The 15,129-nt window shown below is 50.0% G+C and overlaps 1 protein-coding gene across 1 annotated transcript; it reads left to right on the forward strand.

Moving 5' to 3' along the window:
* The first annotated feature begins 1,616 nt into the window (after window positions 1-1,616).
* CYBA (cytochrome b-245 alpha chain) lies at window positions 1,617-14,026 on the forward strand. The gene is made up of 6 exons (XM_069739380.1): window positions 1,617-1,749; window positions 5,875-5,944; window positions 8,633-8,707; window positions 8,973-9,056; window positions 13,116-13,197; window positions 13,410-14,026. The coding sequence occupies exons 1-6, from the start codon at window positions 1,692-1,694 to the stop codon at window positions 13,587-13,589; spliced, it is 549 nt and encodes a 182-aa protein (XP_069595481.1). The 5' UTR covers window positions 1,617-1,691; the 3' UTR covers window positions 13,590-14,026.
* Window positions 14,027-15,129: the final 1,103 nt, after the last annotated feature.

A 15,129-nucleotide genomic window follows, 5' to 3' on the forward strand; every position in this document is an offset into this window, starting at 1 on the left:
GAAGAGGTGAGGGGGTAAGATGGGGAGGAGAAGAGGTGAGGGGGGAAGATGGGGAGGAGAAGAGGTGAGGGGGGAAGATGGGGAGGAGAAGAGGTGAGCTGGGGAGGAGAAGAGATGAGGTGAGCTGGGGAGGAGAAGAGATGAGGAGGTGAGCTGGGGAGGAGAAGAGATGAGGTGAGCTGGGGAGGAGAAGAGATGAGGAGGTGAGCTGGGGAGGAGAAGAGATGAGGTGAGCTGGGGAGGAGAAGAGATGAGGAGGTGAGCTGGGGAGGAGAAGAGATGAGGAGGTGAGATGGGGAGGAGAAGAGGTGAGCTGGGGAGGAGAAGAGATGAGGAGGTGAGCTGGGGAGGAGAAGAGGTGAGGAGGTAAGATGGGGAGGGGAGGAGAAGAGGTGAGGAGGTAAGATGGGGAGGAGAAGAGGTGAGCTGGGGAGGAGAAGAGGTGAGGAGGTAAGATGGGGAGGAGAAGAGGTGAGGAGGTAAGATGGGGAGGAGAAGTGGTGAGCTGGGGAGGGGAGGTAAGATGGGGAGAGGAGGTGAGCTGGGGAGGAGAAGAGGCGAGGAGGTAAGATGGGGGGAGGAGGTGAGCTGGGGAGGGGAGGTAAGATGGGGAGAGGAGGTGAGCTGGGGAGGAGGTAAGATGGGGAGAGGAGGCGAGCTGGGGAGGAGAAGAGGCGAGGAGGTAAGATGGGGAGAGGAGGTGAGCTGGGGAGGAGGTAAGATGGGGAGGAGAAGAGGTGAGCTGGGGAGAAGAGGAGGTAAGATGGGGAGGAGAAGAGGTGAGGAGGTAAGATGGGGAGAGGAGGTGATCTGGGGAGGAGAAAAGGCGAGGAGGTGAGCTGGGGAGGGGAGGTAAGATGGGGAGAAGAGGTGAGCTGGGGAGGAGAAGAGGTGAGGAGGTAAGATGGGGAGGAGAAGAGGTGAGGAGGTGAGCTGGGGAGGAGAAGAGGTGAACTGGGGAGGAGAAGAGGTGAGGAGGTAAGATGGGGAGAGGAGGTGAGCTGAGGAGGTAAGATGGGGGAGGAGGTGAGCTGGGGAGGTAAGATGGGGAGAGGAGGTGAGCTGAGGAGGTAAGATGGGGGAGGAGGTGAGCTGGGGAGGGGAGGTAAGATGGGGAGAGGAGGTGAGATGGGGAGGAGGTGAGCTGGGGAGGAGGTAAGATGGGGAGAGGAGGTGAGCTGGGGAGGAGAAGAGGTGAGGGGGGGAGGGGGTAAGATGGGGAGGAGAAGAGGTGAGGGGGTAAGATGGGGAGGAGAAGAGGTGAGGGGGTAAGATGGGGAGGAGAAGAGGTGAGGGGGTAAGATGGGGAGGAGAAGAGGTGAGGGGGTAAGATGGGGAGGAGAAGAGGTGAGGGGCTAAGATGGGGAGGAGAAGAGGTGAGGGGGTAAGATGGGGAGGAGAAGAGGTGAGGGGGTAAGATGGGGAGGAGAAGAGGTGAGGGGGTAAGATGGGGAGGAGAAGAGGTGAGGGGGTAAGATGGGGAGGAGAAGAGGTGAGGGGGTAAGATGGGGAGGAGAAGAGGTGAGCTGGGGAGGAGGTAAGATGGGGGAGGAGGTGAGCTGGGGAGGTGCTGTGCACAGTTTGCTGGCAGGGAGGGCAGGGCGAGGAGGCTGCTCCCTATATAACATCTCGTCAGCAGGAAGTGACACTGACTCCACAAGTGACTCCAGAGTCTCCTGCCGGCTGCAGCCATGGGGCAGATAGAATGGGCAATGTGGGCGAACGAGCAGGCGCTGGCATCAGGACTGAGTGAGTATCTGTCATCACCATCATTACAGGACAAGTCACATTATAGATGGAGGGATCTAAGTATGTCAGCGCAGTCCTATGTAACACCACAGATCACACAATGATATCTCTCGGAGTACAGATAATGTAGTAGATGTCACCTGCAGTCCTATGTAACACCACAGTAATAACTCTGAGGAAAGATAATGTAGTAGATGTCACCTGCAGTCCTATGTAACACCACAGTAATAACTCTGAGGAAAGATAATGTAGTAGATGTCACCTGCAGTCCTATGTAATACCACAGTGCTAACTCCGAGGATAGATAATGTAGTAGATGTCACCTGCAGTCATATGTAACACCACAGTAATAACTCTGAGGACAGATAATGTAGCACATGTTGCCCGCAGTCCCATGTAAGACCATAGAATGTGGGAGGATAGCAGTATGTACCCCCCAGGTCACATAGGAGTATAGCGGCTGTGAATTTGGGTTTCTCGCTCCTTGTTTCGCACTTGAGGAAGATTCTTTCTTTGCTCTTTAATGTAGACACAGATCTATGTGAATGAGGAAGTGCGAGGAGGAAGTGGCCGCATCCAGGAATGGTGGCTCCACACGTAGCCCCTAATGCCTCACCCCTCATACACAGCCTATGGGGCCTTGAAAAAGTCTTCATACCCCATCAAATTTCCCACACGTCGCCCACAAACGTAAATCTTTTTTATTGGGATTTTATGTGACTGCAACACAAAGAAACAAGTATTAGTGACAAGTAAAGGAAATGATACGGGGTGTACTAATTATTGTCATAATAGATTTCCGAAGATTGTGAGGTGCATTTGTATTTAGCCCCCGAGTCAGTACTTTGTAGGACCACCTTTCTCTGCAGTCTTTTGGGGTCTGTCTCTCCACCTTTCTCTGCAGTCTTTTGGGGTCTGTCTCTCCACCTTTCTCTGCAATCTTTTGGGGTCTGTCTCTCCACCTTTCTGTGCAGTCTTTTGGGGTCTGTCTCTCCACCTTTCTCTGCAGTCTTTTGGGGTCTGTCTCTCCACCTTTCTCTGCAGTCTTTTGGGGTCTGTCTCTCCACCTTTCTCTGCAGTCTTTTGGGGTCTGTCTCTCCACCTTTCTCTGCAGTCTTTTGGGGTCTGTCTCTCCACCTTTCTCTGCAGTCTTTTGGGGTCTGTCTCTCCACCTTTCTCTGCAGTCTTTTGGGGTCTGTCTCTCCAGCTTTCTCTGCAATCTTTTGGGATCTGTCTCTCCTCCTTTCTCTGCAGTCTTTTGGGGTCTGTCTCTCCTCCTTTCTCTGCAGTCTTTTGGGGTCTGTCTCTCCTCCTTTCTCTGCAGTCTTTTGGGGTCTGTCTCTCCAGCTTTCTCTGCAGTCTTTTGGGGTCTGTCTCTCCACCTTTCTCTGCAGTCTTTTGGGGTCTGTCTCCCCAGCTTTCTCTGCAATCTTTTGGGGTCTGTCTCCCCACCTTTCTCTGCAATCTTTTGGGGTCTGTCTGTCCACCTTTCTCTGCAGTCTTTTGGAGTCTGTCTCCCCAGCTTTCTCTGCAATCTTTTGGGGTCTGTCTCTCCACCTTTCTCTGCAGTCTTTTGGGGTCTGTCTCCCCAGCTTTCTCTGCAATCTTTTGGGGTCTGTCTCCCCACCTTTCTCTGCAATCTTTTGGGGTCTGTCTCTCCACCTTTCTCTGCAGTCTTTTGGGGTCTGTCTCCCCAGCTTTCTCTGCAATCTTTTGGGGTCTGTCTCCCCACCTTTCTCTGCAGTCTTTTGGAGTCTGCCTCTAGAGGTGACATTTTGCCCCTTCTTCTTTGCCCCCTCACTCTCGCTCAGTGGCATTGGATGGAGATGTCTGTGATCAGTAATTTTCACGTATTGTTGCAGATTCTCTGGGGACGGTGACTGCACCGATCACACACATGAATATGCTCTGATCTACACCCTCCATTGTGGCTCTGGCAGAATGTTTAGGGTAGTTGTCCTGAAGGAAGGTCAGGCTACGCCCCAGTCTATAGTCTCCTACAGCTTATAACAGGTTTTTCTCCAGGATTGCCCTGTATTTAGCGCCATCCATCTTTCCATTACCTCTTGCCATCTTCCCTGCCCCTGCTGAAGAAAAGCCTCTCCACAGCATGATGCCACCACCATGTGTGTTGTTGGGGATGGTGTTTTCAGGGTGATGTGCAGTGTTAGTTTTCCACCACACAGTGTTTTGCATTTAGCCCCAAAAAATCCTCTTTAGTCTCCTCTGACCAGAGCACCTTCTTCCACATTCTTACTGTGCCTGTACCTGACACATAGAAGAAGGTGCACTGGTCATAATGTTTAGAAAACCTTTTCTCATTTCCTTTACGCTTCACAAACACTTGCTACTTTGTGTTGGTGACATTGAATACATTTTAATTTGTGGGTGTAAGCTGAAAAGCGGTGGAAAAGTTCACAGGGTATGAATACTTTTTCATTGCACAAATATGCACACAGCCTATACTCCATATACATTTGTTTGTCTTCTGCACACTTTTGGGACATAGTGAGGGTTAATAGCGGTCCCCTCCCCCGCTCTGCCAGATTTCCACTGACTGTTGAGTCTGGGCGATTACACAAATGGAAGAAATAATTTAGTTCATCTTTCTGGAGGGAAGTGGAGGGGATCGCTGTTGCTGCATTGGGTATTTCCTAATATCATGTCCTGTGCTCATGTTGCACCATGCTGGTATAAGTTGAGCGATGAAGAATCGGGTGCTCATCACGTAGGCAGCATGCAGACAACATGCAGGAATCTGCAGCCTCTATGGTGTGTGTGCAGCCCGCTCCAGCCGCAGCCTCTGTGGTGTGTGCAGTCCGCTCCAGCCACAGCCTCTGTGGTGTGTGCAGTCCGCTCCGGCTGCAGCCTCTGTGGTGTGAGCAGTCCGCTCCGGCTGCAGCCTCTGTGGTGTGAGCAGTCCGCTCCAGCCGCAGCCTCTGTGGTGTGAGCAGTCCGCTCCGGCTGCAGCCTCTGTGGTGTGAGCAGTCCGCTCCGGCTGCAGCCTCTGTGGTGTGTGCAGTCCGCTCCAGCCGCAGCCTCTATGGTGTGTGCAGTCCGCTCCAGCTGCAGCCTCTGTGGTGTGTGCAGTCCGCTCCAGCCGCAGCCTCTGTGGTGTGTGCAGTCCGCTCCAGCCGCAGCCTCTGTGGTGTGTGCAGTCCGCTCCAGCCGCAGCCTCTGTGGTGTGTGCAGTCCGCTCCGGCTGCAGCCTCTGTGGTGTGAGCAGTCCGCTCCGGCTGCAGCCTCTGTAGTGTGTGCAGTCCGCTCCAGCCGCAGCCTCTGTGGTGTGTGCAGTCCGCTCCGGCTGCAGCCTCTGTGGTGTGTGTGCTGTCCGCTCCGGCTGCAGCCTCTGTGGTGTGTGCAGTCCGCTCCAGCCGCAGCCTCTGTGGTGTGTGCTGTCCGCTCCGGCTGCAGCCTCTGTGGTGTGTGTGCTGTCCGCTCCGGCTGCAGCCTCTGTGGTGTGTGCAGTTCACTCCAGCCGCAGTCTCTTTGGTGTGTGCAGTCCACTCCGGCTGCAGCCTCTGTGGTGTGTGCAGTCCGCTCCGGCTGCAGCCTCTGTGGTGTGTGCTGTCCGCTCCGGCTGCAGCCTCTGTGGTGTGTGTGCTGTCCGCTCCGGCTGCAGCCTCTGTGGTGTGTGCAGTGCGCTCCAGCCGCAGTCTCTTTGGTGTGTGCAGTCCGCTCCGGCTGCAGCCTCTGTGGTGTGTGCAGTCCGCTCCGGCTACAGGCTCAGCAATGCTGCCTTGCTGTTAGTTCTCAGGCTGCAGACCCGCAGCATGTGTGGCTGCATTGCACTACGGGAGGCGAAGTCCTGGCATTGTGGAACATCTGGCATCTGCTGCATCATACGACCAATATAATTTCTCAGCAGCAGATTGGGCACAACTTGTGCTACGCAGAACAGCACTGCAGGTGACGGCGCCTCCTCTCTACGGACATATTTAGGGGGTGACGTTTGCATTTCTTTTTCTTTGCTTCCAGCTTATAATGTGTTCTCCCATTTTGCTTTACTTTAAAGACTAAGAAGAATCCTGGCACTTTCATGCAGCACCGTAATGCTTGTATTGTGTACGACCACCTCCGGGGGGCGCTGTGCTGACCGCATTCTCTTGCTTCCTGTCTCCACAGTCCTCCTCTCTGGCGGGATCGTTGCTGTGGCCGGACAGTTTAAAGGTTGGCAGTTTGGAGCGTATGCTATGTATCCTTTGTAACAAGCGTCAGCGTTCCTGTGACACAATGTATCAGTCCGTGTACCTCGGGGGCCGGCCTCTTCTTAGCCAATCCTGTCTCCAGGAGGCCGAATCTCATGACATGTTACACTTTTTGCCCGTCACATTGTGTTTTGCCACCATTGGGCTATGGAATATGGCAGCGGGGTCAGAACAATGGCCGCCAACAGGTGATTCAGACGTCGGTGTCACTTTAAGGCCGTGCGCATTGCAACATCAGGTCACCGAGCCTAGAAATTGAGAAATCTGGGGACAAGGAAGTCAATTTAGGAGGAACAGAAAGAGTTAATGCAGCACCATCAGGTTTAACCACTTGTGCGCTGACACAGTAACAACTTCATCCTGATATTATTCTGTGGTAATTGTGGATTTTCCCAGAGGTTCTGCGCCGAGCGCCGGAGCATTATAAGACTACCAGAAGTTCTGTGCCGAGCGCCGGAGCATTATAAGACTACCGGAAGTTCTGTGCCGAGCACCGGAGCATTATAGGACTGCCGAGGTTCTGTGCCGAAGCATTATAAGACTACCAAAAGTTCTGTGCCGAGCGCCGGAGCATTATAAGACTACCGGAAGTTCTGTGCCGGAGCATTATAAGACTACCGGAAGTTCTGTGCCGGAGCATTATAAGACTACCGGAAGTTCTGTGCCAAGCGCCAGGGCATTATAAGACTACCGGAAGTTCTGTGCTGAGCGCCGGAGCATTATAAGATTACCGGAGGTTCTGTGCCGGCGCATTATAAGATTACCGGAGGTTCTGTGCCGAGCATTATAAGATTACCGGAGGTTCTGTGTCGAACGCTGGAGCATTATAAGATTACCGGAGGTTCTGTGCCGAACGCCGGAGCATTATAAGATTACCGGAGGTTCTGTGCCGTAGCATTATAAGATTACCGGAGGTTCTGTGCCGGAGCATTATAAGATTACCGGAGGTTCTGTGCCGAGCGCCGGAGCATTATAAGATTACCGGAGGTTCTGTGCCGAGCGCCGGAGCATTATAAGATTACCGGAGGTTCTGCGACGGAGCATTATAAAATTACCGGAGGTTCTGTGCCGGAGCATTATAAGATTACCGGAGGTTCTGTGCCGAGCGCCGGAGCATTATAAGATTACTGGAGGTTCTGTGCCGTAGCATTATAAGATTACCGGAGGTTCTGTGCCGGAGCATTATAAGATTACCGGAGGTTCTGTGCCGAGCGCCGGAGCATTATAAGATTACCGGAGGTTCTGCGACGGAGCATTATAAAATTACCGGAGGTTCTGCATCGGAGCATTATAACCTTATAAATGATGTTCCTGTAATTATCGCTGTGCGCGTTATAGCATTGTCGGTGGGATTCCCGCCGTGTGTCGCCCTGCAATTATCGCGGTGCTCGTTATAGCATTGTCGGTGGGATTCCCGCCATGTGTCGCGGTGCTCGTTATAGCATTGTCGGTGGAATTCCCGCCGTGTGTCGCCCTGTAAGGCTGCCGTCACACTATCAGTATTTGGTCAGTATTTTGCATCAGTATTTGTAATCCCAAACCAGGAGTGGGTGATAAATGCAGAAGTGGTGCTTATGTTTCTCTTATACTTTTCGTCTAAGGCCGGCGTCACACTAGCGAGATATACGGACGTATGAGAGGCGCAGAAAATACGGATTGCACACGGTACAATGATTATCTATGGCCCAGCTCCTATCTGCCGTATTTTACTGATCCGTATTATACGGTGTTCTACGGCCGTAGAAAATCGCATCATGCTGCGTTTGTGACCGTATTGCGCAAAAAATACGCCAATGAAAGTCTATGGGGGCGAGAAAAATACACACGGACCAGCAGTGTGACTTGTGAGAAATACGCAGCAGTGTTCTATAGAAAAGCCGGCAATTCAGTGCGGTGTACAGTAAAGTCACACTGACAGGTTAGAATAGAATAGCTAAAATAAATGTCTACACATAGTATAGGGGTGTATATATATATATAGAGAGAGAGAGAGAGATTTATATTTCATATAGCGCTAGATAGCAGAAAAGCCGGTAATTCAATTGCCGGCTTTTCATTTCTCCTTCCAAACCCGACATGATATGAGACATGATTACATACAGTAAACCATGTCATATCCCCATTTTTTTTTGCATATTCCACACTACTAATGTTAGTAGTGTGTATGTGCAAAATTTGGGCGCTCAAGCTATTAAATTAAAGGGTTAAATCGTGGAAAAAATTGGCGTGGGCTCCTGCGCAATTTTCTCCGCCAGAATGGTAAAGCCAGTGACTGAGGGCAGATATTAATAGCCTGGAGAGGGTCCACGGTTATTGCTCCCCCCCTCCCCCCCCTGGCTAAAAAACATCTGCCCCCAGCCACCCCAGAAAAGGCACATCTGTAAGATGCGCCTATTCCGGCACTTGGCCACTCTCTTCCCATTCCCGTGTAGCGGTGGGATATGGGGTAATGAAGGGTTAATGCCACCTTGGTATTGTAAGGTGACATTAAGCCAGATTAATAATAGAGAGGCGTCAATTATGATACCTATCCATTATTAATCCAATTGTATGAAATGGTTAAAAAAACACACACACATTATTACAAAGTCTACCCCAGATCGCAGTGCACAGTTCCCCTTTAGGCCGGGGCTCTACATTGGGGTCGACCTGTGATCCTTATCCTTCGCCCTCAGCGCGGCCGGCGTCTTCGTTACTCTGCTGGAGTATCCCAGGAGCAGAAGGAAGAAGGGCTCGACCATGGAGCGATGGTGAGTGCTCATCCCACAGCGTTATTCCTGTCCTCCCCAAACACGTGCACGCTCAGATCGGCCGAGCATGCATGCGTTCTAAATGGGGTGTGAAAACGCATTGATCTGTGCAGAATTCGCTGTCACTGAGGCCTCATCTCTCTGTGCACTGAGATACTGCTGAGATTCTGCTGCACTGAGTAGGCAGAGCTGCAGTGTAAAGCAGGAGGGACATGGCGCCACACACAGTGCTGTGCTCTAATGGAGGCTGTTCTTGTATTTGCAGCGGTCAGCAGTGCATGTCGTCAGTGGTGAAAGCGTTCGGACCCCTGACACGGAATTACTACGTCCGCGCCATATTACACGCGGGGTAAGTACGTCCCGGGGCAAATGTCGCCGCGCCCGATTCTGCCCTCTGCGTCCAGGTATCCATTATTGTATGTGGCATCTGATAATGCGGGATTCTGCACTTGTCAGCAGCACAGAGTATTTCAGGGGTGGTCACAGCTGATAGTTATAGTGGAGGAGGCAGGTTCTCCAGGAGCACAGAGTATTTCAGAGGTGGTCACAGGCTGATAGTTATAGTGGAGGGGGCAGGTTCTCCAGGAGCACAGAGTATTTCAGAGGTGGTCACAGGCTGATAGTTATAGTGGAGGGGGCAGGTTCTCCAGCAGCACAGAGTATTTCAGGGGTGGTCACAGGCTGATAGTTATAGTGGAGGGGGCAGGTTCTCCAGCAGCACAGAGTATTTCAGGGGTGGTCACAGGCTGATAGTTATAGTGGAGGGGGCAGGTTCTCCAGGAGCACAGAGTATTTCAGGGGTGGTCTCGCTACACTCATCAGGAGGGCGTTAAACTAGAAGAAGAGGGGACGGGAAGAAAAACATTAGACTCGAACAAAGACGACCCAGGAAAACATACTCAGAAGGGAGGTAAGAACATTTCTAAAACAATCCACAGTGAGGAGATTGGAACAAAACAAAATCCTCTGAACTGCATGCTCGCAAACGCCAGAAGCCTGACAAACAAGATGGAAGAACTAGAAGCAGAAATATCTACAGGTAACTTTGACATAGTGGGAATAACCGAGACATGGTTAGATGAAAGCTATGACTGGGCAGTTAACTTACAGGGTTACAGTCTGTTTAGAAAGGATCGTAAAAATTGGAGAGGAGGAGGGGTTTGTCTCTATGTAAAGTCTTGTCTAAAGTCCACTTTAAGGGAGGATATTAGCGAAGGGAATGAGGATGTCGAGTCCATATGGGTTGAAATTCATGGAGGGAAAAATGGTAACAAAATTCTCATTGGGGTCTGTTACAAACCCCCAAATATAACAGAAAGCATGGAAAGTCTACTTCTAAAGCAGATAGATGAAGCTGCAACCCATAATGAGGTCCTGGTTATGGGGGACTTTAACTACCCGGATATTAACTGGGAAACAGAAACCTGTGAAACCCATAAAGGCAACAGGTTTCTGCTAATAACCAAGAAAAATTATCTTTCACAATTGGTGCAGAATCCAACCAGAGGAGCAGCACTTTTAGACCTAATACTATCTAACAGACCTGACAGAATAACAAATCTGCAGGTGGTTGGGCATTTAGGAAATAGCGACCACAATATTGTGCAGTTTCACCTGTCTTTCACTAGGGGGACTTGTCAGGGAGTCACAAAATCATTGAACTTTAGGAAGGCAAAGTTTGACCAGCTTAGAGATGCCCTTAATCTGGTAGACTGGGACAATATCCTCAGAAATAAGAATACAGATAATAAATGGAAAATGTTTAAGAACATCCTAAATAGGCAGTGTAAGCGGTTTATACCTTGTGGGAATAAAAGGACTAGAAATAGGAAAAATCCAATGTGGCTAAACAAAGAAGTAAGACAGGCAATTAATAGTAAAAAGAAAGCATTTGCACTACTAAAGCAGGATGGCACCATTGAAGCTCTAAAAAACTATAGGGAGAAAAATACTTTATCTAAAAAACTAATTAAAGCTGCCAAAAAGGAAACAGAGAAGCACATTGCTAAGGAGAGTAAAACTAATCCCAAACTGTTCTTCAACTATATCAATAGTAAAAGAATAAAAACTGAAAATGTAGGCCCCTTAAAAAATAGTGAGGAAAGAATGGTTGTAGATGACGAGGAAAAAGCTAACATATTAAACACCTTCTTCTCCACGGTATTCACGGTGGAAAATGAAATGCTAGGTGAAATCCCAAGAAACAATGAAAACCCTATATTAAGGGTCACCAATCTAACCCAAGAAGAGGTGCGAAACCGGCTAAATAAGATTAAAATAGATAAATCTCCGGGTCCGGATGGCATACACCCACGAGTACTAAGAGAACTAAGTAATGTAATAGATAAACCATTATTTCTTATTTTTAGGGACTCTATAGCGACAGGGTCTGTTCCGCAGGACTGGCGCATAGCAAATGTGGTGCCAATATTCAAAAAGGGCTCTAAAAGTGAACCTGGAAATTATAGGCCAGTAAGTCTAACCTCTATTGTTGGTAAAATATTTGAAGGGTTTCTGAGGAATGTTATTCTGGATTATCTCAAAGAGAATAACTGTTTAACTCCATATCAGCATGGGTTTATGAGAAATCGCTCCTGTCAAACCAATCTAATCAGTTTTTATGAAGAGGTAAGCTATAGACTGGACCACGGTGAGTCATTGGACGTGGTATATCTCGATTTTTCCAAAGCGTTTGATACCGTGCCGCACAAGAGGTTGGTACACAAAATGAGAATGCTTGGTCTGGGGGAAAATGTGTGTAAATGGGTTAGTAACTGGCTTAGTGATAGAAAGCAGAGGGTGGTTATAAATGGTATAGTCTCTAACTGGGTCGCTGTGACCAGTGGGGTACCGCAGGGGTCAGTATTGGGACCTGTTCTCTTCAACATATTCATTAATGATCTGGTAGAAGGTTTACACAGTAAAATATCGATATTTGCAGATGATACAAAACTATGTAAAGCAGTTAATACAAGAGAAGATAGTATTCTGCTACAGATGGATCTGGATAAGTTGGAAACTTGGGCTGAAAGGTGGCAGATGAGGTTTAACAATGATAAATGTAAGGTTATACACATGGGAAGAGGGAATCAATATCACCATTACACACTGAACGGGAAACCACTGGGTAAATCTGACAGGGAGAAGGACTTGGGGATCCTAGTTAATGATAAACTTACCTGGAGCAGCCAGTGCCAGGCAGCAGCTGCCAAGGCAAACAGGATCATGGGGTGCATTAAAAGAGGTCTGGATACACATGATGAGAGCATTATACTGCCTCTGTACAAATCCCTAGTTAGACCGCACATGGAGTACTGTGTCCAGTTTTGGGCACCGGTGTTCAGGAAGGATATAATGGAACTAGAGAGAGTACAAAGGAGGGCAACAAAATTAATAAAGGGGATGGGAGAACTACAATACCCAGATAGATTAGCGAAATTAGGATTATTTAGTCTAGAAAAAAGACGACTGAGGGGCGATCTAATAACCATGTATAAGTATATAAGGGGACAATACAAATATCTCGCTGAGGATCTGTTTATACCAAGGAAGGTGACGGGCACAAGGGGGCATTCTTTGCGTCTGGAAGAGAGAAGGTTTTTCCACCAACATAGAAGAGGATTCTTTACTGTTAGGGCAGTGAGAATCTGGAATTGCTTGCCTGAGGAGGTGGTGATGGCGAACTCAGTCGAGGGGTTCAAGAGAGGCCTGGATGTCTTCCTGGAGCAGAACAATATTGTATCATACAATTATTAGGTTCTGTAGAAGGACGTAGATCTGGGGATTTATTATAATGGAATATAGGCTGAACTGGATGGACAAATGTCTTTTTTCGGCCTTACTAACTATGTCACAGGGTGATAGTTATAGTGGATGGGGCAGGTTCTCCAGCAGCACAGAGTATTTCAGGGGTGGTCACAGGCTGATAGTTGTAGTGGAGGGGGCAGGTTCTCCAGGAGCACAGAGTATTTCAGGGGTGGTCACAGGGTGATAGTTATAGTGGAGGGGGCAGGTTCTCCAGGAGAACAGAGTATTTCAGGGGTGGTGTCAGGCTGATAGTTATAGTGGAGGGGGCAGGTTCTCCAGCAGCACAGAGTATTTCAGGGGTGGTCACAGGCTGATAGTTGTAGTGGAGGGGGCAGGTTCTCCAGCAGCACAGAGTATTTCAGGGGTGGTCACAGGGTGATAGTTACAGTGGAGGGGGCAGGTTCTCCAGCAGCACAGAGTATTTCAGGGGTGGTCACAGGGTGATAGTTACAGTGGAGGGGGCAGGTTCTCCAGCAGCACAGAGTATTTTAGGAGCGGACTGTGCTGATCTGCGGGCGGACAGGGTGCGGGGGTATTATGGAGGGTACTTATATACTGTGAGATTACGTGCTGTGACCCCCGGTTCTCTTTGGTCGCACAGGTTGGCAGTACCCGGGGGCTTCATCCTGGCCACCATCCTGGGCACGGTGTGTCTGGGCATCGCAGCCATCATCTATCTCCTGGTGAGTATCCCACCTGTAACCCTTTCATGGAGGTATAATGGGGTCTTCTGCTCCGGGACCCCTCTCTATATCTCTGTGACGAGGGGGTGCATACCGTGAGTGCCCCCTACAGGGTAGTGATGTGTCATGTGAGGGGGACTGGCTGTGGACCCCCTATCATAGGGTCTGTAATGTATTCTGGGACACTGACGTCTTCTCTCCGGGGTCTCTAGGCTGCGATACGTGGAGAGGAATGGCGGCCCATCGAACCACAGGCGCCGCCTAAGCTGAAAGTGGCCGAGACCATCAAGCGTCCCCCGGAGAACCCCCCACCCCGTCCTCCTCCGGAGGTGCGCAGGAAGCAGGCGGACGAGGGACACGTGAACCCCATCCCCGTCCAGGATGAAGTATGACGCCGTCCACCTATGGGACGATGACCTGAGCGGACGCTTCCCGGACCCCCGCTCTCCGCGCTGCCTTGTCTGCCATTACATGTTCGCTCCGGGGGTCAGAGACTGGATCTGCCGGAAACCGATGAAGAATTTGACCCTTTCCTCCCCAGTGTTCAGAGCGTCCGTATCTGTCATTTTACTATTGCTGATATTTAAAGGGACATTTAATGGGAAACTTCTATGGGACTTATTCCTTGTGGTGTCCCAGGGCATTAATAGTCTCCAGCCTGTGTCTCTCGTCGGTTGTGGAACTACAACTCCCAGCAGAAAGGTATCTGTGTGTTATGGCTACCTAGTATTATTGGACTGTTACTCCCTTCCCCCGCACACTTCGAATAGCGAATAGATATAATTTATAGCTTTCCTAATGTCCCCAATAAAGCTTTGTACCAGCTGTATCATACGGCTGCGGTGTCTGCGAAGAGAAGACTGGTATGAAATAAATCCGAAAGTGTTAGAAAACGGCCGGAGAGGGAACCAGTGTCTTACTGGGCTCCCACATAAACCAGCACAGAAAAAAGATCCAAGAATTACGAGCCTCCTCTGAGCGAGCTCACTGACCGAGCCTCAGTTAACTCACTCTCTAGCTCTTAATGTGCAGGGAAACAAAGGCCGGAAAAGACAAATGGTGAAAAACTGGTAACGGAGCGTAAAGACTGGAATTTATTTTAGCCCAAAATACATGTAATTAAGTAGAAGTAACGTACAGTATATCACAAAGTGAGTACACCCCTAACCTTTATGTAAGTATTTTATTGTATCTTTTCCTGGTACAACACTGAAGATCTGACTGTGACACAATGTTCAGTAGTCAGTGTCAATGTGCTGGCAACATAAGTGAGTGCACCCCTAAGATAACAGTAGGGTCATCCACAGGACCCCCCCATAACATTTACGACCATACTGACCCCACAATGGTGTCATCCAATAGGACCCCCATTACAATGCCTACCATTGGGACCCCACAGTACTGTCAGCTGCAGGAACCCCATGACACTGTCCGCTATAGTGACCCCACAGTACTGTCAGCCGCAGGAACCCCATGACACTGTCCGCTATAGTGACCCCACAGTACTGTCAACCGCAGGAACCCCATGACACTGTCCGCCATAGTGACCCCACATTGCTGTCAACCGCAGGAACCCCATGACACTGTCCGCCATAGTGACCCCACATTGCTGTCAACCGCAGGAACCCCATGACACTGTCCGCCATAGTGACCCCACATTGCTGTCAACCGCAGGAACCCCATGACACTGTCCGCCATAGTGACCCCACAGTACTGTCAGCCGCAGGAACCCCATGACACTGTCCGCCATAGTGACCCCACAGTGCTGTCAGCCGCAGGAACCCCATGACACTGTCCGCCATAGTGACCCCACAGTGCTGTCAACCGCAGGAACCCCATGACACTGTCCGCCATAGTGACCCCACAGTACTGTCAGCCGCAGGAACCCCATGACACTGTCCGCCATAGTGACCCCACAGTGCTGTCAGCCGC

Source organism: Ranitomeya imitator, chromosome 9 (assembly GCF_032444005.1).
Source record: "Ranitomeya imitator isolate aRanImi1 chromosome 9, aRanImi1.pri, whole genome shotgun sequence".
NCBI classification, from domain to species: domain Eukaryota; kingdom Metazoa; phylum Chordata; class Amphibia; order Anura; family Dendrobatidae; genus Ranitomeya; species Ranitomeya imitator.

Excerpts from the sequence above, each read along its gene's own strand:
- CYBA (XM_069739380.1), top strand. The coding sequence starts at position 1,692 with ATGGGGCAGATAGAATGGGCAATGTGGGCGAACGAGCAGGCGCTGGCA. Across the intron at positions 1,750-5,874 it reads GGCGCTGGCATCAGGACTGA|TCCTCCTCTCTGGCGGGATC; the intron begins GTGAGTATCTGT and ends CTGTCTCCACAG. Across the intron at positions 5,945-8,632 it reads CAGTTTGGAGCGTATGCTAT|CGCGGCCGGCGTCTTCGTTA; the intron begins GTATCCTTTGTA and ends CTTCGCCCTCAG.